The sequence below is a fragment of the Chiloscyllium plagiosum genome, chromosome 13 (genome assembly GCF_004010195.1).
Source record: "Chiloscyllium plagiosum isolate BGI_BamShark_2017 chromosome 13, ASM401019v2, whole genome shotgun sequence".
Lineage (NCBI taxonomy): Eukaryota > Metazoa > Chordata > Chondrichthyes > Orectolobiformes > Hemiscylliidae > Chiloscyllium > Chiloscyllium plagiosum.
In genome coordinates, this window is record NC_057722.1 from 76,986,981 (window position 1) to 77,012,435 (window position 25,455).

General features: G+C 43.2%; 1 protein-coding gene across 1 annotated transcript in view; it reads left to right on the top strand.

The window, feature by feature from the left end:
* The window catches only part of LOC122555670 (sodium/hydrogen exchanger 9-like), a 451,890-nt gene that overhangs the window by 151,363 nt on the left and 275,072 nt on the right, over positions 1 to 25,455 (top strand). Inside the window, exons 7-8 of the mRNA XM_043701665.1 lie at positions 6,328 to 6,466; positions 22,237 to 22,342. Of these exons, the coding sequence (XP_043557600.1) occupies positions 6,328 to 6,466; positions 22,237 to 22,342 (245 nt within the window). The remainder of the gene's footprint in view (positions 1 to 6,327; positions 6,467 to 22,236; positions 22,343 to 25,455) is intronic.

Here is a 25,455-nt window from a genome sequence, read left to right on the forward strand (position 1 = left end):
GTGGAGGCTGGTACAATTGCAACATTTAAGAGGCATTTGGATGGGTATATGAATAGGAAGGGGTTGGAGGGATATGGGCCGGGTGCTGGCAGGTGGGACTAGATTGGGTTGGGATATCCGGTCGGCATGGACGGGTTGGACTGAAGGGTCTGTTTCCATGCTGTACATCTCTATGACTCTGACTGTCTGCATGGAGTTTACACATTCTCCCTGTGTCTTTTGGATTTCTTCCAGGTGTTCCGGTTTCCTCCCACAATCTAAAGATGTGCAGGTTAGATGGATTGGCTGTGCTAAACTGCCCACAATGTCCAGGGATGTATAGGTTGTATGGGTTACCTGTGGGAAACGCAGAGGGGGATAGGGTAAGGAGAAACGTCTGGATGGAATACTGTTTGGAGGGTTGGTGTGGACTTAATGGGCTGAATGGCCTGTGTCCGCACTGTCGGGTCAAGATTACAGTGGTGCTGGAAAAGCACAGCCAGTCAGGCAGCATCCGAGGAGCAGGAAAATCAATGTTTCGGTCAAAAAAGCCCTTCATCAAGAATCTTTGACCCTAACCTCCAGCATCTGCAGTGCCCACTTCCACACTGTAGGGACTATGTGATCTAATCAAGCAAGATTTAAAGCTGGTGTTGAGCTCAAACTTGTCATTGCAACCTCCCACCTGATTGAGTTTAAAACCAGGAACTCAATTTTCTAATTCTGGATGTTTCCAGAGCTTCCCAGCTGCTGTGATGAAAGTTTGATTAATTTCCTCTGTCATTTAATGGAGTCTTGATTCATAAAATATGACACATTGGCCTTTCCTCTTGTAAAGCTGTCCTGCCAGTGAAGTCAATCTGTAAACTATAACACTTGATGAAAATAATCTCTTGTAATTAATGAGATGCTGGTGACTTGTGAACACTTAAATCAAAAAGAAATATGGGTTTATAAATAATCCAATGTCTTATCAGCGTTCTGACTGTTGTCTACAGATTGCAGATTTAATGGAGAAGTGTGTTTAACCATAATGAAATATTATCTTTCGCAGTTGCAAGGATCCTGATATTTACTTTGAGGTTTTTATTCATTCCTGCTGGACCAGCATTTATCGACAATCTTTAATTACCCAGAGGGCAGTTAGGTGTCAACCACGTTGCTCTGGGTCTGGAGTCACATGTTGACCAGACAGGCTAAGGACTGTCATTTCTTTCACTTGAACATTTTCTGAATCAAGTCGACCAGGCAGGTTATTCTTGACAATGGTTTCATGGTTATTATCAGACTCTTAATTCCAGGTGTTTTCCGGTTCCACCGTCTGTATCGGTGGGATTTGTACCTGGGATCCACTGACCTTTATCTGGTTCTGTGGATTAACAGTCTAGTGATAATAGACTTGGCCATAACTTTCCAATATTGAATGATCACTATCTATAAATGTTTTCAGGATTGAAGTAATATTCTGTACTGTAACTATCTCGGGATGTTGCTGTCCAATGGCTACATTTTCAATGGAAAGAAGGTCCATTTATTATTCACCGGCGACAGTTTGTGTTTGCCTGTGACTTCGCAGCAAGTCTGTTGTAAACTATAGATTGGAACATTTATAAATGTAAAGCTTTTCACAAAAAAGAAGGTCGCCCTTTGGCTAAAAATGCTTCTTCCTTTAAAATCCACGTCAACTTTTCTAACTCCATTTTCCAAGTGTCCCTCAATCTCCATGCTCTCCACAAATAAGTCAAGTTCTTGTCTGTGCAATGATCTTCCTTGGCAGAATAGTCACAAATTTTATTAAAGATACAAAACTGCAGATGCTGAAAATCTGAAACAAACAGAATGCTGGAGAAGCACAGCAAGTCTGGCAGCATCTGTGGAGAGTGACAGACCAAGACAAAGTTGACATTTCGAGTTCACTGTGACTCCTATTCAGAACTGAACCAGAGTCAGAGTCAGGGTTAGGGTCAGAGTCCGGGTTAGGGTCAGTCAGGGTCAGGATTAGGGTCAGAGTCAGGGTCAGGATTAGGGTCAGGGTCGGAGTCTGAATCCGCTTTGAAGAAGAATCATTCCAAACTCGAAACATTAACTTTGTTTCTCACTCCACGGATGCTGCCAGGCCTGCTGAGTTTCTCCAGCCTTCTCTGCATTTGTTTCGAAGTTTACTGTTCTACTTTCAGAAAATCTTACCCCGGACTTTCGAAGGAGAAGGGAATATTAATGAGTACTGAGTAACTTGGTGCAGTTGAGAGTTGACATTCTCCAGTGTGAAGGTGACCTTGGAGCCTATTTGCAATTTTTAATGAGGAATCAGAAAGATGGGCATGATTGATATGTTTCTGATTTATTCCGGGCTTCATTAATGGGGATTTGGTTCAATGGAAGCTGAGAAGGATGGTCTGCGTGGAGTATCGCTGGTAGAACAACAGATATTCTTCTGCAGTAGTGGCTAAGCAATATATTTGAATTGAAAGGGAAAAGCATTATGCATGTAACCCTTGGGGTATACCTGATGGGGGAGTACTTGGATGAAAAGTGGGAAAGCATTCTCTTATTTGTGAAACCCCTTGCTTTGATGTTTGCAGAAGACTTTCCAAACATGAAATTTGGGACTGCCATAGTGTTAAGGGTTTAGATGGAGAGGTTTTGTTAAGTGTGTACAAGAAACTTTTCTGATTCAGTATGTGGATGTACCTACTAGAGAAGGTGCAAAACTTGACCTACCCTTGGGAAATAAAGCAGGTGACTGAGGTTTCAGTGGGGGAGCACTTTGGGGCCAGCGAGCATAATTCTATTAGATTTAAAATAGTGATGGAAAAGGATAGACCAGATCTAAAAGTTGAAGTTCTAAGTTGGAGAAAGGCCAATTTTGACAGTACTTTCAAAAGCTGATTGGGGGCAGATGTTCGCAGGTAAAGGGATGGCTGGAAAATGGGAAGCCTTCAGAAATCTTGAAAAATGTCTATATCATCTTGCAAAATGTCGAAATTACAGAGGAAGTGCTGGATGTCTTGAAACACATAAAGGTGAATAAATCCCCAGGACCTGATCAGGTGTACCTGAGAAACTTGAAAGGATTCAGAAAAGATTTACAAGGACATTGCCAGGGTTGGAGGATTTGAACTATAGGGAGAGGGTGAATTGGCTGGGGCTGTTTTCCCTGGAGCATCGGAGGCTGAGGAGAAATCTTATAAAGGTTTATAAAATCATGAGGGGCATGGATAGGATAAATAGACAAAATCTTTTCCTTGGGGTGGGGGAGTCCAGAACTAGAGGGCATAGGTGTAGGGTGAGAGGGGAAAGATATTAAAAAGGACCTATGGGGCAACCTTTTCACACAGAGGGTGGTACATGTATGAAATGGGCTGCTAGAGGAAGTGGTGGAGGCTGGTACAATCGAAACATTTAAGAGGCATTTGGATGGGTATATGAATAGGAAGGGTTTGGAGGGATATTGCTGGCAGGTGGGACTAGATTGGATTGGGATATCTGGTCGGCATGGACGAGTTGGACCCAAGGGTCTGTTTCCAAGCTGTACGTCTCTATGACTCTGAGTCTAAGAATGTACAGAAACAGATATGGGAATGCATCCCAGTGCCATGTGCTCACCAGAGTAGGGCTTAGAAGGCGGACGTAATGCTTGGCTTAAGGCATGGTGCAAGAGGGGAGGCTTCAGATAACTGGAACATTGCACCTCGTTCTGAGAAACTGGAGACCTTTTCAGAAGGATGTGTTGCACCATAACAAGACTGTGGGAAATTGTTCCTCGCAGAGTAATTTAATAGTGTGGTTGGGAGGAGCTTGAGCTCGGTAGGTAGGAGAGAGGCTCCAATATATAGAAGTGGAAAGGAAGGATATTTTGCATAAGGTGGGAAGGAATGTTGTACATTACTGGAGAAAGATACAGGGTCAGATGTAAATGGAGCAGATTGAAAAGGACTGTAAAACCTGGATTATAATGCATGCACTTAAATGCACAGCATGTGCTGAACGAGATTGTTGAGCTGCAGGACCAATAGCAACGTGGAAGTAATGAACTTGTGGCAATAGTGCAAACATGGCTTAACCACTGAGGGGACCAGCATTACTTGTACAACAATATGAAGGGTTCAGAAAAGATACAGAAGTTCACTTCTTACAAAATAGTATAGGCTGTCATGATCAGGAAGATGTAAGAGTCAGAGCACAGAAACAGATGGTCCAGTCCATGCCGACCAGATATCCTAAATTAATCTAGTCCCATTTGCCAGCACTTGGCCCATATCCCTCCAAACCCTTCCTATTCACATACTCATCTAGATGCCTTTTTAAATGCTGTAATTGTACCAGCCTCCTCCACTTCCTCTGGCAGTTCATTCCGTACACATATCACCCTCTGCGTGAAAAATGTGCCCCTAAGATCTCTCTTAAATCGTTCCCCTCTCACCCTAAACCTATGCCCTTTAGTTCTGGACTCCCCCCAAATGCAGGGAAAAGACCTTGACCATTTATTCTATCCATGCCCCTCTTAATTTTATAAACCTCTATAAAGGTCAATCCTCAGCCTCCGATGCTCCAGGGAAAACAGCCCCAGCCTGTTCAGCCTCTCCTTTTAGCTCAAACATTATAGTGTTACAATGTGTATTTCCCTGAAGGACAAGGCCAGAGTTCATTTTGTTAGACTTCAGCAGCAGAAAAGTTAGCCCATGCTCTTTAGGCTATTCACTCCATCTCCTAATAGTGAGAGGACAGTAGAGGAACAAATCTGCAGGGAATTATAGACACACAATAACTGTGGAATGTGGATATTGTGAGACTTCAATTTGTTATGGACTGGGCCAGACCACTCAAAGCCTTCTTGAGCAGGCAGCCCAGACCATAAGTTTGCAATGTGTGTCGGTACAGTGAGAATTACCCAGAGTATGGTTGACTGCTAGGTTTTAAAACAGACAGAAATTTATTCACAAAATTAAACCATGAAACACAAAAAACAGAATAGAGAGCCCCTACAGAACTTAGTCTATCCAAACTAAGTCCAAATATACACCACAGTCTCAATGAGCAAACCCCCTTAAAAAAGTTTTTAAAAATGGAACAAATGCTTACAAGTTGAAGTTAGAAGGGCAGAAAGAGAGCAAGAGTTTCCACAAAGCTCATTGTTGAACTCCTAACTAGTTCTGGACTGAATGACTCAGCTAAAGAGCTGACCACTCCCCTTCCATTATACAGGTCCCTTCTGAAACATGACCCACTTTGGACTGGAATCTCACCTGTTTACATAGAAATAAAAGGCCCCTCAATACCCATTACTCTCTGTATCAAACTACTCTATTCGGAACTGTGAGAGTTTTATTACCCCTCTGTAAAAGCCAAGGTTATGGTACCCTTGAGAAAAGAAACAGCATTTGGAAAAAGGGACGAGCTTTGTGACCCAGAGATGGATTGGGAGGATCTTAGAGTAAAGTGGAGAAGGAATTTCTAAACCTGCTCAGGAGAATTTCTTTAAACAATGTGCTGGATGTCTAATTAGAACGGATACCTTGGTAGAGCTGGTGCTTGTGAATGTTCTAGATGGTGGTCAACCCTCTTTACTGTTGGCAGAGCTGCATCCCTCCAATTCTGACTTCACTGAGTGAAATAAATCATTTCTCTATCTCTGGCTATCAGCCCAGGGTTTTTATGCACCTTTTAACCTCAAATCATGCCATTTAAAAATGTATTCAGAAAACTCACGTGAATTCTTTCGTTAAGTTTAAGCCATGGTGAATTTGCACCGTTTCTCCCAGGTACTACCTCTCAGAGCTCTAATGTTCAAAGCTGTACACTCTGCTCCTGATTCTCTGCATAGCAACTGGCCAGCTGAAGTATCACTTCCTGTTTTGCATTTGTACTCATGTGAGATTAGGATGTACTTTGATTCACCGTTTTTCTGTCTGTGTGTTAACATTTAGTAATGTCATGTGTAAATCATTTTAACTGGTCTGATGATTTGATTTGTGCTAACATTTGTGGGTGGCACAGTGGTTAGCACTGCTGCCTCACAGCGCCAGAGACCCGGGTTCAATTCCCATCTCAGGCGACTGTCTGTGTGGAGTTAGCACGTTCTCCCCGTGTCTGCGTGGGTTTCCTCCGGGTGCTCCAGTTTCCTCCCACAGTCCAAAAATGTGCAGGTTAGGTGAATTGGCCATGCTAAATTGCCCGTAGTGTTAGGTGAAGGGGTAAATGTAGGGGAATGGGTCTGGGTGGGTTGCGCTTCGGCGGGTCAGTGTGGACTTGTTGGGCTGAAGGGCCTGTTTCCACATTGTAAGTAATCTAATCTAATGTAAGTAATTTAATTTCTTTTCTATTTCTTTTCTATTCCCTTTTCACCAGCTCCATCTCCATATACAGTCCGACGGACAACCCGGATACATTTGATGCTGCTGCTTTCTTCAAATCGGTTGGAAACTTTGTTTGGATTTTTGCTGGTTCATTTGCCATGGGGTCAGCATACGGTGTTGTCACAGCTTTGATATCCTTTCAGTGTCAACAGTAAGAATCTATTCACCCACAGGATGCGGGCCTCTCTGGGCCAGCATTTATTGTCCATTCCTAATTGCCCAGAGAGCATTTAAGGGACAACCACATTGCCATGGGTCTGGAGTCATGTGTAGGCTAGACCAGGTAAGGATGGCAGATTCCTTCCCTTAAAGGGCATTAGTGAACCAGGTGGGTTTCTCCAATGACCGGCAATGGTTTTGTGGTCATTATTAGACTCTTAATTCCATCTTTATTGAATTCAGGTTCCATCATTTGCTGTGGCAGGATTCATACCCAGGTCTCTGAATTAATAGTCTAGTGATACCACCTACTAAATTAAGGATTATTCAATATGTATTGCCACCATTTTGCAGGGATCCCCATCATTTTTCATTCCTCCATTTCAAAAAAAAGTCTTGGACCTTCAGTTAGTCTCAGTGGATGTCCTTAATTGGTCTTATTTGTGCAGCTGACCCATTTGGATTGTTTAATTTCCTCATGACTTGTTAATTCGGAGCCAAGAGGTCAGTAGGTTGAGAGAGTGCAGGCAGTCTGCATTAATTGCTGGCCAAAAATATTGGTGGGAGCTGCATTTCTCCTGTACCTTTAGAACAGAGCAAAGTCAGCACCAGCTAGGTACAGAGGAACCTCGATTATCCAAAGGACACAGGCAGGAGTATTTTGTTTGGTTAATCGACTGTTGGATAACATAGTTTAGCCAAACATTGGGACCTTGTGATCTTGTTCGGATAATTCAAAATTGGGTTCATTGAATGCTGGATAATCGAAGTTCATCCGGGACTTGTTCAGATTATTTTGCTCATGTTGCAAATGGATGTGTACGCTCAAGATCACCGGCACTATGGCAGGCATTTAGGTTGAGTCATAATCTCCAGCGTTGAGTCTTCCTAACCAAAGTGTGACTTCACCTGGATTGAGTGTTCTGGCTTGTTTTTGGTGATATCCATAGAAGGATATAGCAGCAAGAGAAATTACATTGGAGGTGGTTTGCAGAAGATTCTCTGCATTGATTCCAAAGGAGAACGGTTTGGCTTACGCGGAGAGAGAGTTGTACTATCTGGAGTTCAGAAGAATGAGAGGAGATCTAATTGAGGTTTCCAAAATGTTAAAGGGGATTTACTCAGTGGATGTCGAGAGGATGTGTTCTCATGTGGGGCAATCGAGAATGAGAGGTCATAGTTTCAGGCTGGTGCAGATTTAAAACAAGAGGAGGAATTCTCTCAAAGGATCATTTGACGTGAACAACACTGGCCAGGCCTGCATTTATTACCCAATCCCTAATTGCCCCGAGGGCAGGTAGTTGAGAGTTAACCACATTGCTGGGGTCTTGAGTCACGTGTAGGCCAGACTAGGTAAGGACGGCAGACTTCCTTTCCCAAAAGGGCATTACGGAACCAGATGGGTTTTTCCTGACAATGATAATTAGACGCAGAATCCATGATTTTTATTGAATTTAAATTCAACCATCTGCCATTGATGGAATTGGAGACCGAGTTCCCGGGCCATTATCCGAGTGGCTAGGTCGTTCGTCTAGTGATAGCATTCAGCGGTCACCTCGCCTTTGACCCCATAGTATGGTGGATGCTGAGACATTGAGTAAATTCAAGGAAGAGATAAACAGACAAGCTTTTAATGATTAGTAGGTTGAAGGGTTATGGAGTGTGGGTAGAAAAGTGGGGTTGAGGTGAGATCAACCATGATCATACTGAATGGCGGAGCAGGCTCGAGGAGTGGCTGAATGGCCTCCTCCTATTCCTCGTTCTTGTATTCTTATAAGAATTACTGGATTTTCTAATTAATTACTGATTCACAGCCCAGTAACATGGCCAACATGGCGTTCTGTAGGGGGAGAAGGATGGGAGCTCAAGCCTACAATTTATCACATGTTGATTTCTGATTTGGATGATTACCCCCTTGGTGGGCTGAATGGCCTATTTCTGTTCCCATGTCTAAAAATGGGCCTCACTGCTGCTTCACAGTGCCAGGTGCCCAGGTTCAATTCCAGTCTCAGGTGACTGTCTGTCTGTCTGTCTGTGTGGAGTTTGCATATTCTCCCAGTGTCTGTGAGTGTTTCCTCCAGGTGCTCCAGTTTCTTCCCACAGTCCAAAGATGTGCAGGTTAGGTGAGCCAAGGGGGTAGATGGGAGGGGGCTGAGGCTTGGGGGGGGGTAGGAAACAGTTAACGTTTTGGAATGTGAGGGGTAGATGGATGTGGGCCTCGAGCCTCATTGCTGACAAGGGCTTATGCTCGAAACATCGATTCTCCTGCTCCTCGGATGCTGCCTGACCGGCTGTGCTTTTCCAGCACCATAATCTTCAAATGTGATTTTGAATGAATCAAGGAAATGGCTAGAGACAGAAAGGAGAAGAGTAGAGCTTCAAGAAGGTGTCTCAGTTGCTTTAGACCAAAAGGCTAGAGTGAGAGTGTACCACTGCTTGTACTAAGCAAGATGTTGAAAAACAGAAGTAATGCATAAAGTTGTGAGTTTGCTTTTGCTTTCATAATGTTAGTGATAACAGAGGGCAGTGAAAAGGGAGGATTAGTCACTGTCACTGTTGTAAGCAGGTGTAGAGGAAGTATTCCAGGAATGATGCAGTTGGTCAAAACCCCTTGATTTTAAACAAAACAGAATTTATTTACAGAGTACCAAATGAAATGCAAAGAAAGATAGCAGAATACAGAATAACGTAACCTATCCGAAAACCTAACAGAATATCCCAACTTAATGATGCTGTTCCAAATTCCTGCAACAATCCCCATAAACACCCCTTGGCAAAAAAAGGTAACAGTCAAACACAGGGTCTTATAGGAGAGAGAGAGAGATGGCAGAGGGATTCAGCATGGAACACCAGCTTTCTCTTGGATTCCCAGCCAACAACTGCTTGCTCAAACCAAACCAAACCAGAGAAAAGCTCAGGTGGGAGAACTGGCCACTTCTCCTTTCAATGTACGAGTTTTTGAAAAAATCTTTAAAAGTTTTTAAAAATAGACAAGCCCAGACATTTCAGAACCTATGCATTTACTAATCCTCTGGATTAAAAAAAATAACAACAACCCAACCTTGTTAAAGGAGCAGCACCATCACATGACTCTCCGTCAGAACTGCCATTTTGTTTTTAAAGGATCAGAGAATAGTAAATGTATTTGGGAAGAGTCTGGTCAAGGGGGGAAACAGATTCAAGATGAAAAGGAATAAATTCAGTAGGCAGGAACAGACTGAAATGTTGGGTCTGCCAGGGCAGCCCTTGGGACGTTGGGAAGGTGTTTAGGAAGATGATTGCAAGAGTTGGATGAGTGATGGGAAAGGGTGACTATGGCTTTAAAAAATTGGGCTTTGGCTGTGGTAAGATTTTTAATGGAAATTAATGAGTATACAAAATAGAATCATAGAATCCCCTACAATGTGGATCCCCTACCCACCCACCTCTCTTTCTCGCCCACCCCCCCTCTTGTGTTCCAACCAAGCGGTGATCTTAAATCAGAATAGATTGCTGAAAAGCACTCAGCAGGTCTGATAGGCAGAGGGAGAGTGCTCCTGGGTCCAAAGCGTTAGCTGTTTCCAGCAGTGCTGCTAGACCAGCTGACTTTTTATTTCAGGTCTCCAGCATCCACCGTAATTTTGTTTCTAACACAGTGGAAGATTGTGATCACAGTGGCAGTGTCCCTGCATCTGGGTCAGGAGGTCTGGATTTGAGTCCCACCTGCCCCAGGCCCACACCTTACTGTCTCTGAGCGGATTGATGAGAAATATCACAGTAACAAAATCTATAATCAAGGCTTGTTACTGGTCTGTTTGACCAGATGAGTTAAAAATCGCATAACACCATATTATAGTCCAACAGGTTTATTTAAAAGCACTAGCTGTCGGAGCACTGCTCCTTCATCAGGGTGGTTGTGGAGGTTAGGATCATGCTCACAGAATTTGTAACCAAAGGAGTTACATTTTATTTTGCTCAAAAACTGCATGAATCCATGTAAAACTCTGTAGAACTGTACAGAGGGTTAGTCAGTCTGACATAGCGTTGGGACACAGAGAGACTTCACACCAATTATTTAAAAAGCTGAGTTATCTTGAGAATGTAATTTAAAAGACGTTCTGGGATTTACATATCAAAGAACAGAAACCAGCATATTCCATTATAAAAGATGAAAGTTTTAATCTAAGATTGTTTACCATATCACAACTCCATGACACTGGACTCCGTTGGCTATAAATTCTGTTACCATGATCTTAACTTATGCAACCACAGTGGAGCAGTGTTCCAAAAGCTAGTGCTTCCAAATAAACCTGTTGGACTATAACCTGGTGTTGTGTGATTCCTAATTTTTTCAAGCAGTAATCACAGGCACATGGAAAAGATAATAAAATGTATTGGGGCAACTTACCGGTTCTGTTTCCTGGGTGGGAGGGTGAGGAGGATGCTGCGATCTCTGTGATTTGGATTGGCTGAGTGATTGAAGCAAATGTGTGACAGATGAAGTTTAATGTGGATGAACGTGAGGTTATTCCTTAAAATGCGAAAGGTGTGAGATGTTTGTTTTAGACTGGGATGGACAAGGTCAGAAGTCACATGACATCAGGTTATCATCCAACAGGTTTATTTGAAATCGCAAGCTTTTGGAGCACAGCCTCTTCATCAGATGAAGTCGCTATGATTTCAGATAAACCTGTTGGACTATAACCTGGATTAGTGTAACTTCTGTCTGAAAGCAGGAAGGCAGATTATTCTCTCCCAATAAATTGGGAAAGAGGGAGATGCAGTGAATTCTGGGTGTCCTTGAACAGAACACCAGTCATTGAAGGTAGGCATGCAGTTACTGCAGGTGGTGAAGGCGGCAAATGGGTGTATTGGATTGAGTACAGGAGCAATTATGCAGGGCCTTGGTGAGATCACACATGAAGTAGTGTGTGCAGTGTTGGTCTCCTTATCTGAGGAAGGATGTTCTGGCTATAGAGGGAGTGCCTGATCTGCTGAGTTTCACTAGTGTTCTCTCTAGAACATAGAACATTACAGCGCAGTACAGGCCCTTGATGTTGCGCCAACCTGTGAAACCAATCTGAAACTCATCTCACCTAAACTATTCCATTCTCTCTCTTTCTGTTAGTTTTCCCAAAGCTTTGCAGTCACTGCTTTATTACTGAGAGCAGTGACTGAAGCAGTGACCTCACCATTCCTCCAACCTCTAGCCCTTTCCAGAGTATCTCATATAGAACATTACAGCGCAGTACAGGCCCTTCGGCCCTCGATGTTGCGCCGACCTGTCATCCCAATCTGAATCTGGATCGGCCCTTCCTGATGAAGAGCTTTTGCCCGAAACCTCGATTTCGAAGCTCCTTGGATGCTGCCTGAACTGCTGTGCTCTTCCAGCACCACTAATCCAGAATCTGGCTTCCAGCATCTGCAGTCATTGTTTATACCAACCTGAAGCCCATCTAATCTACACTATTCCATGTACGTCGATATGCCTGTCCAATGACGACTTAAATGTACTTAAAGTTGGCGAATCTACTACCGTTGCAGGCAAAGCATTCCACACCCTTACTACTCTCCCTTCCCTTGGGCTGAAAGACACAGGAGCAGAAATTAGGACATTCAGCTCATCAAGTCTGCTCTGCCAATCGATTATGGCTGATAGGTTTTTCAAACCCATTTTCCTGCTTTCTCCACGTAACCTTTGATCCCCCGACAATCAAGAACCTATCGATCTCAGTTTTAAATAGACTCAGTGACCTGGCCTCGACAGCCTTCTGTGGCAGTGAATTCCACAGATTCACCACTCTCTGGGTTGAAGACATTTAACCAGACAAGGCAGTTCGCAGACACCATGATGTCTCATTCCCATCCCTTTCAGATTCTGGTCTCTATTGTTTTAGCCCGAAGTTATGAAACAGGAATGTCACAACTAAAGATCAATAAAACTCAGTAATTTCAATTTAATTCAGGCAAATAATGGAAAGCAAAATTAAAGCAATCTTAGAAGTTGGCTGCATCCAGTGATGTACATTTACACATAGAAACCCACTCTTAGGGAAAAAGTAGATTATTTTTTCATGGTAATTACTGTACACAGAGTGATGGGTGTGTGGAATGCACTGCCAGTGGGTGGTAGTAGAGTCAGAGACATTAGGGACATTTAAATGACTGCTGGGCAAGCACATGGATGGCAGTAAATTGAGAGGTGTGTAGGTTAGGTTGATTTTAATTTAATATAAATGCTTGGCACACCATCGTGGGCCGAAAAGCCTGTATTGTGCTGTACTGCTCTATGTACTTCTTCTATTCATGTCCCTTTTTTTTTAGTAGCCTTTCTGATTCTTGTTCAAGGAAAATACTAACCAGTGGGTTAGCTTTTGTGGTGTAAGTAACACATTAATGTTTCAGCACTGAGAGAGGGAGTTGCACAGGTTCCCACAAGCTCAGGGATCTGGTCTATCCAGGCTTTAACTTCAAACCTCTTCCCCAACCCTGGGCACCCATCCTGAAGGGATTTTGCCCGAAACGCCGATTTTCCTGCTCCTCAGATGCTGCCTGACCTGCTGTGCTTTTCCAGCACCACTCTAACCTAGACTCTGATTTCCAGCATCTGCACTCCTCACTTTTTAGGATCTGCATCCTGAAACCAAACTCTCACCAATTGCATCAAAATTTTCACACTTTGTTCAATTGCTGAATGCACATTTTCCAACTTGGCTGTGTTTCCTGTCTGAGGAACACAGCTTTAACCTGTCTGAAACCAGAATTATGGCTCATGTCTCCCAAAATAAACCAGTCCCATGCCCTATGCAAGCATAAGGTCAGCAAGGGACAAACTTAAAACAGCATTAACGTGGAACTCCAATCGGTTAAATCAATCTGTAACTGATGATCCCACTGAAAATAGACATAGCATAAGCTGGTTTAGCGGTGGCGCAGTGGCTCAGTGGTTAGCACTGCTGCCTCATAGTGCCAGGGACCCGAGTTCGATTCCAGTCTCAGGTGACTGTGTGGAGTTTGCACATTCTCCCCGTATTTGTGTCAGTTTCCTCCAGGTGCTCCAGTTTCCTCCCACAATCCAAAGATGTGCAGGTCAGGTGAATTGGCCATGCTCAGTTGCCCACAGTGTTCAGGGATGTGTATGTTAAGGACATTCCTGATGAAGGTCTTTTGCCCAAAATATCGATTTTTCTGCTCCTCAGATGCTGCTTGACCTGCTGTGCTTTTCCAGCACCAATCTAATCTAGACTCTGGTTTCCAGCATCTCTGGCTTCTATCTGTCCTGTATGATTCTATGACTCAAAATAATAGCCTCACTCTCCCAAAACCTCTTTCTCAACTTCTGGAATGGCAGGATTCTCTGAGGACCAACAGGCCTCATCAGATTCTGTCTCTAACATTTTCCACCTCTTGAGTCTTTCAATCCCCTTCCCAGGGCTCAGGATGGTCGTGAGAAATGTAACTCCCACACCTTGTCTTTAAACTTACGTTACACAAATCAATATGAGTATGAGGTAAAGTGAACAATGCAATTTGATTTAATTATATGATTCTTTCTCAATTCACAATAAGAACTTGTGCCAAGTCATGTTTTTTTCAGCCTGTTGCAAGCAGTGGTTTGTTCAAAACACTCAAGACTAGTTCCGCCTTCATGCCTTCCAGCAGTCAGAGAAACGTCAGCAAATGATAGACAATGCAGACTTCAGAAAACACAAAGTCTAGAAGATACACTTATGTTTCTCTCATCCCTATCATTGATGATGTTTCCATGGTTATACAGTTCAAGCCAGCTCTTCAATGACTTTATTATTGCTAACACTGACCAGACCTACATGTCCCTGACCCTACAGACATGAATGAGTGAGCACCTTGTTTGTTCAGCTTTGCAAAACGTTCTTGCTCAGCAGAACTGCAAGCTGTTTTAACTCGTTGTGTGCTGATCCCACAGCAATGACATAACACTGAAATACAATGGTCAGTGTGAAATCTCATTGATACTCAGAATATTAGAGTGTCATGTAATGAGTCTTGTTGGGAAGCTGGTGTTTACTTGTAGGCACCAGTGAATTGGGGAAGTCTCATTCACGTTTGAGAGAGTCTCCATCCTCGATCTGGTGTCTGATGACATTTTTAAATCATTCTCCACTTTACTTGGTCTTTCTGTTGTTGGATAAAATGGCACCCAGCATGAATTTGGATCTAGGTGTCTTTTCTCTGGGTTCAAAATCTCTCTTCTCTTGAAGAAGGCTGTGCTCACCACTGGGTAACCGAGGGTGGAGCTAGTTGCCAGCTGGTCCCCAATGTAAGACTACCAGACCATGCTGTGCAGTCCATTGAGCAGCTGCACATCACTCCTGCTTCCCAGTTCTCATCTACCAGCCTCATTCTGACTTCCCCTTGAACACACAATCTCAGGTAATCCCCGCGACACCCAGTTGGAAGGCCAGTTATACTCAGCTCCTACTTCTATTGGTACAGGAAAAGGGAAGTCAGCCCCAGATGCTGCAGCTTACAATATAGAGGAGCTGAATATTATTGCGATGGAGAAAGATTGCAGAAAGCTGAAGAACAGAGGGTTTTGGGGGTATTTGTCCATGACTCACAAACAGCTAGCATCCAAGTAGCCAAGGTTTTTTTTCCCTGGGGCGGGGGAATCCAGAACTGGAGGGCATAGGTTTAGGGTGAGAGGGGAAAGATGTAAAAAAAGACCTAAGGGGCAACTTTTTCACGCAGAGGGTGGTGTGTGTATGGAATGAGCTGCCAGAGGAAGTGGTGGAGGCTGGTACAATTGCAACATTTAAAAGCCATCTGGATGGGTATATGAATAGGAAGGGTTTGGAGGGATATAGGCCAAGTGATGGCAAATGGGACTAGATTTATTTCTGATATCTGGTCAGCACAGATGAGTTGGACCGAAGGGTCTGTTTCTGTGCAGTACATCTATATGAATCTAGGGAGGACAAAAGGAGTGTTGTCTTTTATTTCAAAGGGAATAGAGTCTACAAGTAGGGAGGCTTTGCTAACATTATACAAGGCCACAGCTGGAGCTGAGAGTAGTTTTGGGCCCCTTCTCTAAGGAAAGATATCCTGGCATTGGAGGCAGTCCAGAGAAGATTCACTAGGCTGATCCTTGGTATGAAGTTGTCTTATGAGGAGAGGGAAAGCAGATCAGGCTTCTACTTATTGTAGTTTAGAAGAATGAGGGGTGACCTAATTGAAACAGACAAGATTCTTAAGGGGCTTAACAGGATAGATGTGGGGAGGTTGTTTCTCCTTGTGGGAGAGTCTAGGGTCAGAGGGCATCAACTCAGCACATTTAAGATAAAGATGAGGTGGCATTTCTTCTCACAGAGGGGCGTAAATCTGTGGAAATCTTTGCCTCGGGACTGTCGAAGCTGGGTCATTTAGGATATTGAAGGCTGAGACCGGTTTTTAATCAGGAAGGGAATCGAGAGCTCTGGGGAAAAGGTAGGACTGTGGAGCATCAGATCAGCTGTGATCTCATTCAATGGGCAAGCAGAGTTGGTGGGCTGAATGGTCTAGTTCTCCTATTTTCTGTGACTCGCAGGTTAAAAAGTGAATCAAATTTCTGTTAATATAAAACAGCTTTTCTTTTAACCAGTATGTAAATAGTAGGTGGTGGGATGGGGTCAGTGAGTAAAAGGAGATGACATAGTTTTAGAGATGGAGGGTGAGGCTAAAATGCAAAACGAGCATTTTGTATCAAAGTTTGTCACTAAAGCTTTAACCCTTTTGCCCCCAAGAGCTATATCTAACACTTTCCTGAAAGCAGTCAGTGTATTGGCTTTGACTCCTTTCTGTGCTAGTGAATCCCACAGACTCCCCACTCACTGGGTGAAGACATTCCTCCTCATCACAGTCTGAAATGGCCTACCCCTTATCCTTAGACTGTGACCCCCTGATTCTTGACTCCCCAGACACTGGGAACATCCTTCCAGTGTTTACCCTATCTAGTCCAGTTGAAGTTTGACTTAACTTTTCCTTTCCCTTCTCACCCTATCAGGTTCAGCCTTGCTTTTGCTTCAAAAATGCTTGCCCATTGTTGTTTTTTTTTGGCTCAGCACATTGTCCATCTCTGTTGACATCCAAGAATCTCTGGCTTTGGTTTCCTCACTTTTTGCACGTGCTGAAGTAAACTTAGTCCTTCCCTGAAACATCTCCTTAAAGATCACATCTTATCATGTGACAGTTCTTCCTCCATATGTTTGGTTCTGTTTTACCCTAATTGGTTCCCTTCTTTTTACATTCAAGTTAGCCCTCTCCGAATTCAAAAGTTCTACTTTTAGATGCTTACTTGCTGTTGTCCATTGCTAATCTAAACAAAATAATACAATGATCGACCTTGCCCAAATGCTCCTTACCAGGTTATAGTTCAACAGGTTTATTTGAAAGTACTAGCTTTCAGAGCATTGCTCCTTCATCAGGTGGCTGTGGAGCAGGACCATAAGATGCAGAATTTATAGCACGAGACCACAGTGTCATGCAACTGAAATCTTTTGCTATAAATTCTGTGTCTTATTATCCTGCTCCACAGCCACCTGATGAAGGAACAGCGCTCTGAAAGCTAGTGCTTCCAAATAAACCTGGTGGACTATAATCTGGTGGTGTGTGATTTTTAACTTTGTCCATCCCAGTCCAACACCAGCTCCTCCACATCCTTGAATAATAAGCACCCAGCCCTCACTATTTCGAAACCGTTTCTCTAACTGCCACTTGCTGCATAGCAATTTGTGCTCGCAGTTCACCAATCTTATTCACAACAGGATCAAAGGGCTGAATGGCCTATTCCTGTTCTTATTTTGCATGATCTGTTTTTTAACACAATGTGTATTTACATACATGAATTGCAAATGTATCTTTGTATTCCTCGTTGTCCTCCTTAATGTCTTTCAATCTAAAATGACGTGCCTTCCTTCTCTAATGCTATCCAGCATTCTCACTCTTTATTGCACCCTGTTGCTTTTATTTTAATGTTATAGCTAGTGCCTATCCCACTGTCCATTGAGATTTAAATCCTCCCTAACATCATATTGTTCCGATGGTTTATAAGAAAAGTCTCAAAAGTTTAGAGATTTATAAGCTACATCATCACAATTTTCCTTCCTGAATGGGTTCCTGCATGTATGCATGTACTTGGCACATAATCAATCCATTTGCATGACACTGCATTGATCTGCATTAAATATCAGCTGCAAGACTCAGTCTAATCTTCCCCTGCATCCGGATCAGATTGTACTCATTCTTTTCTCCCTCGGGATTCTAACATTTGCACAGATCTTTGTGATATCTCCGAACCTGTGGACAATTACATCATTATCTTCAGTTAAACTGTTAACCATATAAGAAATTGGAATAAGTGTAGGCCATTCAGCCCCTCAAGCCTGCTCCACCATTCAATAGGATCATGGTCAGAAGTCACACGAGACCAACAGGTTTACTTGAAAGTGACGTCACCTGACAAAGGAGCAGCGCTCTGAAAGCTTGTGATTTCAGATAAACCTGTTGGACTATAACCTGGTGTCATGTGACATCTGACCATGATCCTATTGAATGATAGAGCAGGCTTGAGACGAGTGACCTCTGACCTTGTACACCCCAGTCCAACACTGGCACCTCCACGTCATTAGGATCATGGCTGCTCTGACATCCCTCACATTCACTTTTCTGCCCTTTCCCCGTCACCTTTGATCCCCCGACTGATCAGGAATCTATCTATTTCAGCCTTAAATATTCACAAGGACTCCACCCCACAACTCTCTGGCCAGGAGTTCCAAAGATATTCAATCCTCCTCATTTCAGTCTTAAATTGGCGCCCCTTTGATTCTGGGAATATGTCCTTTGGTCTAAGACTCTTCCATGAGGGGAAACATCCTCTCAGCATTTACATTAGTTGATGAGTGATGCTCCTTCACACCAATCTCTGTGGACCTTCCATTTTTAAGTACTCAGAAAACTCAACAAAAAGATTGAAGTCTTTGAAAAGTTGCCAAAGTTAATAGTCCTTTATAAAAATGACTTCTTTTCAGATTTGAGGTCCTCCCTGATTTGTTCTATGTTTCTATGGCAAGCTTTTAATGTTTGGCTGCTGGATCATTTTGGTCAAATAATTACCAGCAGTAAGATTAACCTTTTGAGAATTAGTAAGAAAAGAGGAAACGGAGATCGGAGTGTAATATTTTGGCGTAGCAATGTAAAAATTTTAACCAAAAGTCCCCAAATGCCATGAAAACCAAGAGGTGACTATGGCTAAAACGGAGGGCAGAGGTGAGCAGTGAGAGCTGTGCGGAAGAAGCACTCTTTTTGAAAAATATGTTTACATCGCACTGTTATCAGTGGGAAAACGTGACTATAAATGGCATTTAAGAATTGCAAATGCACTCAGGAAATGATATTCTGCTTTATATCAGCTTGCGAATATTCATTTGGGACAACTGGGATAAGATCTGTGTTTCAAAAGTGAATCATAGAATCCCTACAGTGTGGAAACAGGCCATTCGAGTCCAGCCTGACCCTCCAAAGGGCATCCTACCCAGACTCACCCCCGACCTGTTATAACACTGCATTTCCCATGGCTGATCCTCCTAGCCTGCACATCCCTGAACACCATGGGCAATTTAGCATGGTCAATCCACCCTAACCTGCACATCTTTGGACTATGGGAGGAAACCAGAGCAAATCCACACAGACACAGGGAGAATCAGGCAGTCACCTGAGGCTGGAATTGAACCCGGGTCCTTGGCACTGTGAGGCAGCGCCACACTAGCCTACTGAGCCACTGTGCTGCCCCTAAAGTGAAAGGTTGTGTGTTACTTCCTTCAGTGAAGAATAGTTTAAAGGAGGAGAAATAAACAAATGTGATTTTTGAAGTTGGAATGCATGATTAACTTCGCTAAGAATTGTGGTAAATGAGTCAAGATTAGTGTGGTGCTGGAAAAGCACAGCAGGTCAGGCAGCATCCGAGGAGCAGGAAAATTGACGTTTCGGGCAAAAGCCCAAAATGAGACCTGTGGTGTTGTACTGAGTAACTAGAAAGGCTGCAGCTTATACCTTTGGTCTTTGATGAATGGTTGTTAGTGCTGCAAAAAGGACCATAGAGTTAGTTCTGCGATCACAGGCTTGAGTTCTTGTTCTTAATTATTTGCAGTCTTTCTCCCAATTTATGCTGACCTCCTCTTTGTTCTGTCACTTGTTTCAAATTTCAAATACATGCACTTTTCTCTGTCTGTAAGCCACCTTAACATTCAGAACTGATACCTCCCACTATTCCAGTTCGTTACTACCAATGAGCCGAAAACCTTCTCTTTTATCAACCCTCCCGTATGATCTACGAGCTTTTTAAACTTTGTCTTGATAGCTCCAAATCAAAGCTGTAATCAGAGAACTGCACCACGTGGTTGGAAATGGAAGCAAAACTCAAACTAGGAATTTAAAATATAGTGAGAGAGTTTTCACAGACTAGTCTTTCTGACGTACCTCTTCTTTGCTCGTCTCCTACAATCTATGATCTAGCTGTTCACCTTCCTCATTTTATGACAAATAAGCACTACTGGACTGTGCACATAGGGCGACGGTTGGATTAACTTTAGATATTTTCTAACCAACCGATCAGAGATTAGAGTCGAAAGTGTGTTGCTGGAAAAGCACAGCAGGATGATGAAGGGCTTTTGTCCGAAATGTCTATTTCGCTGCTCCTTGGATGCTGCCTGAACTGCTGTGCTCTTCCAGCACCACTAATCCAGAATCAGTGGTTGGAAGGTCAGCTTGCATCTTGGGCTGGGTTCTGTTCACAACTCTCTTGTATATTCTGGTTCTGGGCACAGCAGATGATGCATCCAGGTAGGATGTTTTTTTATGGTATATCCAAATTGAGATGTTACAGTATATCTCTTGACTTGAGGCTGGACCTCTTGACTCTGAGGTAGGGACACTGCCACTGCACCACAAGGTGCCTGAGGTTAATCTTCGTTTTATGGTCGAGAGGTCTGCTGTTACAGTCCAGGTTCCTGTGTGAGAATAGCTGGTGCGTTAGAGACACTGAAGCTCAGAACTTACCCACTTACCATTCAATGGTACGGAGGGAGGTTTTCTAAAACTATGCAAGGCATTAATCAGGCCACAGCTAGAATACTGTGAACAGATTGTTTTTTATTTTATTATCAATGGCAAGGTATTGCAGTTGGAGATAATCGTGAGAAGGGTCACTAGGCTGATACCTGATATGGAGGGACTGTCTTATGAGGAGAGGTTCAGTAGGTTGGGCTTTTAGTCTGAGGGGTGACTTTATTGAAACTTACAGGAGGTGATGGCATAGTAGTATTATCGCTGGGCTGTTAGTCCAGAGACCCAGATAATGTTCTGGGGACCCCGGTTCAAATCCTATCATGGCAGACGGTAGAATTTGAATTTTTTTAAAAAATCTGGAATCGAGGGTCTAATGATGACCATGAATTATTGTTGGGAAAAACCTATCTGGGTCACTAATGACCTTGAGGGAAGGAAACTTCCAACCTTCCCTGATCTGGCCTACATGTGATTCCAGACCCACTGTAATTTGGTTGATTCTTAACTGACCTCTGGGCAACTGGGGGTGCGTAATAAATAAATGAGGGGGAAAAAAACTCTTTGGTGACTTGACAGGGGAGATGTGAAAGTGTTCTTTCCCCATGTGGGAGAGTCTAGAACCAGAGCGCATCATTTCAAACTGAAGGCTCACACTTTCAAAAGTTTCTTCACATGAAGAGTGTGAGTCTGTGGAAGTCTTTATCACAGAGTTGGTCAAGGCTGGGTCATTAAGTATATTCACGGCTGAGATAGATTTTCAATCAGGAAGGGGGATCTAGGGTTATGGGGAAAAGGCAGGAAAGTGAGCTCGGGATTATTAGATCAGTCATGATCTCATTGAATGATGAAGCAGACATATAATGGGCCAAATGGCCTACTTCTGGCCATACATTGGATGGTCTTACAGGAGGATTCCTTGTGGTTCCAGTCTTTATTGTTAAATGAGAATGGGGCAGCTGAAACACCAGGTCGCAAATCACACTATGTTCCCACTGTAAACATGAAAGTGAAACTGCCACATAGAAGAAGGATTGGCCTTCACAGTTGGATAGTCTGCTGACATTCGTAGTTAGTGTTCAAAGTGCCTGACAGTCATTTGGACCATGATCAACGGCCAGATCAACTCTCGCCCAGTGAAGGAGGTGGGATGAGTAACAGAATGAGACCATGAGATGTAGGATCAGAATTTAGCCATCCATCCCATCCGGTCTGCTTCACCATCCAATCACGGCTGACCTGTTTCTCAATCCGATTCTCCTGCCTTCTCCCATAACCTTTGACCCTCTTATTAATCAAGACCCTATCTATCTCTGTCTTAAATACACTCAATGACTTGGCCTCAACAGCCCTCTGCAGCAATGAGTTCCACAGATTCCCCACCCTCTGGCTGATGAAGAAATTCCTCCTCATCTCAGTTCTAAAGGGTCACCCCTTCACTCTGTGGCTGTGCCCCTGGCTCTTCCACCATTGGAAATATCTTCTCCAAGTCCACTGTATCCAGATCTCTCTGTAACTTGTAAACTTTACTCAGATCCCCCCCCCACCCCCAATCCCTCTTAAACTCCATGTATAGATCCAGAAGTCCTCAACCTCTCCTTGTATGAGAAGCCTTAATTCAGTGAGAAAAAGAACAGGGTTATACTTTACTTTGTCATTTGTTATCCTTAACGTGGGCTTTGAATACTTAACGAAATTCACCAAACTCTGCGAATTCCCAATGCTGGAGACTGGGATCTTTTTCTTGTTGTCCTGGAGTGCATTTCTCTCAGCGGAAGCCAGTGGTCTTACAGGTACGTTAATGCAACACACACATGCACATGCACACATACACATGCACGCACACATACACACACACATACACATACACACATACACACAACCTGTGCAATAACCGAGTTGTGAATCATCACGGTTTGTTTTATTGGTACCATCACCACAAGTCAGCACCTTCAATTATGATTCTTCAATAAATCAACGATTACATCATTCCAATCAAACCTAATGAGACCTGGGTTTCCTGAATGTTTTATAGTGGATTTATTTTTGTAAAGTGCTTCATTAGTCCCAGGCACTTTTTAAAATCATTAACCTTAGCAATGACTTTGGGTTTGGTTTTGCAGTGAGGTGTGTACATCTGCAAACATGTGACCTTGTGAGTTGAATTACCATCTGTTGTGAATTGGAATGATTCCCATTAATCTTTAATCAGAGATCTTGCTAAGCAAGTCTCCAAATCACCCTGACTGCCTCTTCCACAAATTAATTTGCTTGTTAAATCTTTAGAAAGCCAGTGGTTTTTCTTCAGATTTGTATGACCTGAGTGAGCATATGTGGACCTACCCTTTGAAGGTTAAAAACTCGCCATAATCCTACCAGATCATAGGACTGCTCTCTCAATAGAGAGCGAGAGAGATGACTAGTGGTGGTTTAACCTGAGGGTCATCACGCCTCAGGCAAAGAGAGAGGTTGAGAAGGAGGGTTCACTCATGGTAACCTCAGCTGGTGTAGGAATTGGATTCACACTGTTGACATCCCTCTGCATCACAAACCAGCCATCCAACCAACTAAGCTAACTGTGACCCCCTCTCTCAAAAGAGGGGTTTGCTGCTGATATCAGAATTGTAAAACTGATGGCACAGCTAACAAATGTAGCAGCCTAATCCGTACTTTTTGTGTAACTGATGGAGTTGACAGTGCAGTTAACAAACTCTAACTCTAACTCTAACCCATGCATATGTCTATGGAGTTCACTTGCTATGTTCCTTCTCTCAGAGAATTTTTAATATATATCTGGACACATGGCAATGATGTCCAAACCCTGATCCAGTTTTGTTACTCAGCTTAATGTGACATTGGTTGTAAATTAAATTCCAGATTTTAAAGATCCAAGCCTCTCGACGTTCACTTTCAATCAATCAAGTTCCACACACCCCACAACAATTATGAAGCCTCTTACTGCCCAGCTTCTCATTATTCACGTTGCAAAGGTCTGTAGATCCAGATCTCTGTGTGTGATTTACTTGTCATGCGAAGCCACAGTCTCTCTACATTGTCCTCTTGAGTATCCGAGGAGCAGGAAAATCGATGTTTCGGGCAAAAGTCCTTAATCAGGATGAAGGGCTTTTGCCCAAAACATCGATTTTCCTACTCCATGGATGCTGCCTGAGCTGCTGTGCTTTTCCAACACCACTCTGATCTAAACTCTGGTTTCCAGCATCTGCAGTCCTCACTAAGGACTCATTGGCAGGGTGCAGACTTGTCCACGTGTGTCCACTGTTTTGTAGAAGCCTCTCAAAAATATATTAGTATTCCGCACATACTAATGTAAAAGCTATTCCATTATCTCTGAGTGAACTGTACATCAGAACGGAAAGGATTGTCATGGTGACTGAAGATATTTCTATGATTGGTGCAAGAAAGCAGAAAACTGAGATAGCACTTACCCAACCAATCATAAACTAACCAATTCTAGACAAAATGTCACGGTTATATACTAGTCAATCTTCCAATGAGATGTATGTGTTAACTCTAAAACATTCAATCTATTTCTGTCTTCACAGGTGTTACCAGAACAACTGAATTTCTTCAGTTCTTTGCTTCCGTTATATATCATCTTGAAACTATTTTTGAAAGATTGAAATTAAGTCTCTTATTAAGTTTATAAATTATATTGTACGGGTTATCACTAGGCCCATGGGGAATTTCTAATTAATTTCCTCATTGAGCTCATGGAGTATTGGTTCTCTTGGTAACAGACAATGGCCTGCAGACCTGGTTCTTGTGCTGCAGTGTTAGTGTCCCTCCCCCCAGTCCAAGAGTCATACAGATGTACAGCAAGGAAACAGACCCTTCAGTCCAACTCATCCACGATGACCAGATTCCTAAATTAATCTAGTCCCATTTGCTAGCACTTGGCCCATATCCCTCCAAACCCTTCCTATTCATGTACCCATCCGGATGCCTTTTAAATGTTTTAATTGTATCAGCCTCCACCACTTCCTCTGGCAGCTCATTCCATACACACACCACTCTCTACGTGAAACAGTTGCCCCTTAGGTCCATTTTAAATCTTTCCCCTTTCACCCTAAACCTGTGCCCTCTCTAGATCTGGACACCCCCACCCCCGGGGAAAAGACCTTGTCTATTTATCTTACCCATACAACTCATGATTTTATAATGCTCTATAAGGTCACCCCTCAGCCTCCAACACTCCTGGGAAAACAACCCCAGCCTATAGCTCAAACCCATCAACCCCAGCAAGATCCTTGTAAATCTTTTCTGGACCCTTTCAAGTTTCACAACATCCTACCTATAGCTGGGAAACCAGAATTTCTCACACTATTCCAAAAGTGGCCAGGGTTCAAGTCCCGCCTGCTCCAGAGGGGTGTAATAACATTTCCAAACAGGTTGATTAGGAAATATCTTCCCTAAAGATGAATAGTGCCATAAAGCAAACCCAACCTGCCCCTTCCCATTCTCCCTGTCCCCTCCTTCACATTTGATGAGCTGTGCATGTAAATATGTAATTAGCTACACAGGCGATTACTGTGGCAGTTAGTAGTTTAAAAACAAAAAATAGTCAGTGATTTGGTGACGGGGAAATAAAACATTTAGGTGTGTGTGAGAGCCCTTCTGGATATTTTTTTAAAAAGCCCAAAAAAGCCAGGAAGAAGTCTGCAGGACTGTCATAGATTCATAGCGTCATAGAGATGTACAGTATGGAAACAGACCCTTCGGTCCAACCTGTTCATACCGAACAGGTATCCCAATCCAATCTAGTCCCACCTGCCAGCACCCGGCCCATATCCCTCCAAACCCTTCCTATTCATATACCCATCCAAATACCTCTTAAATGTTGCAATTGTACCAGCCTCCACCACATCCTCTGGCAGCTCATTCCATG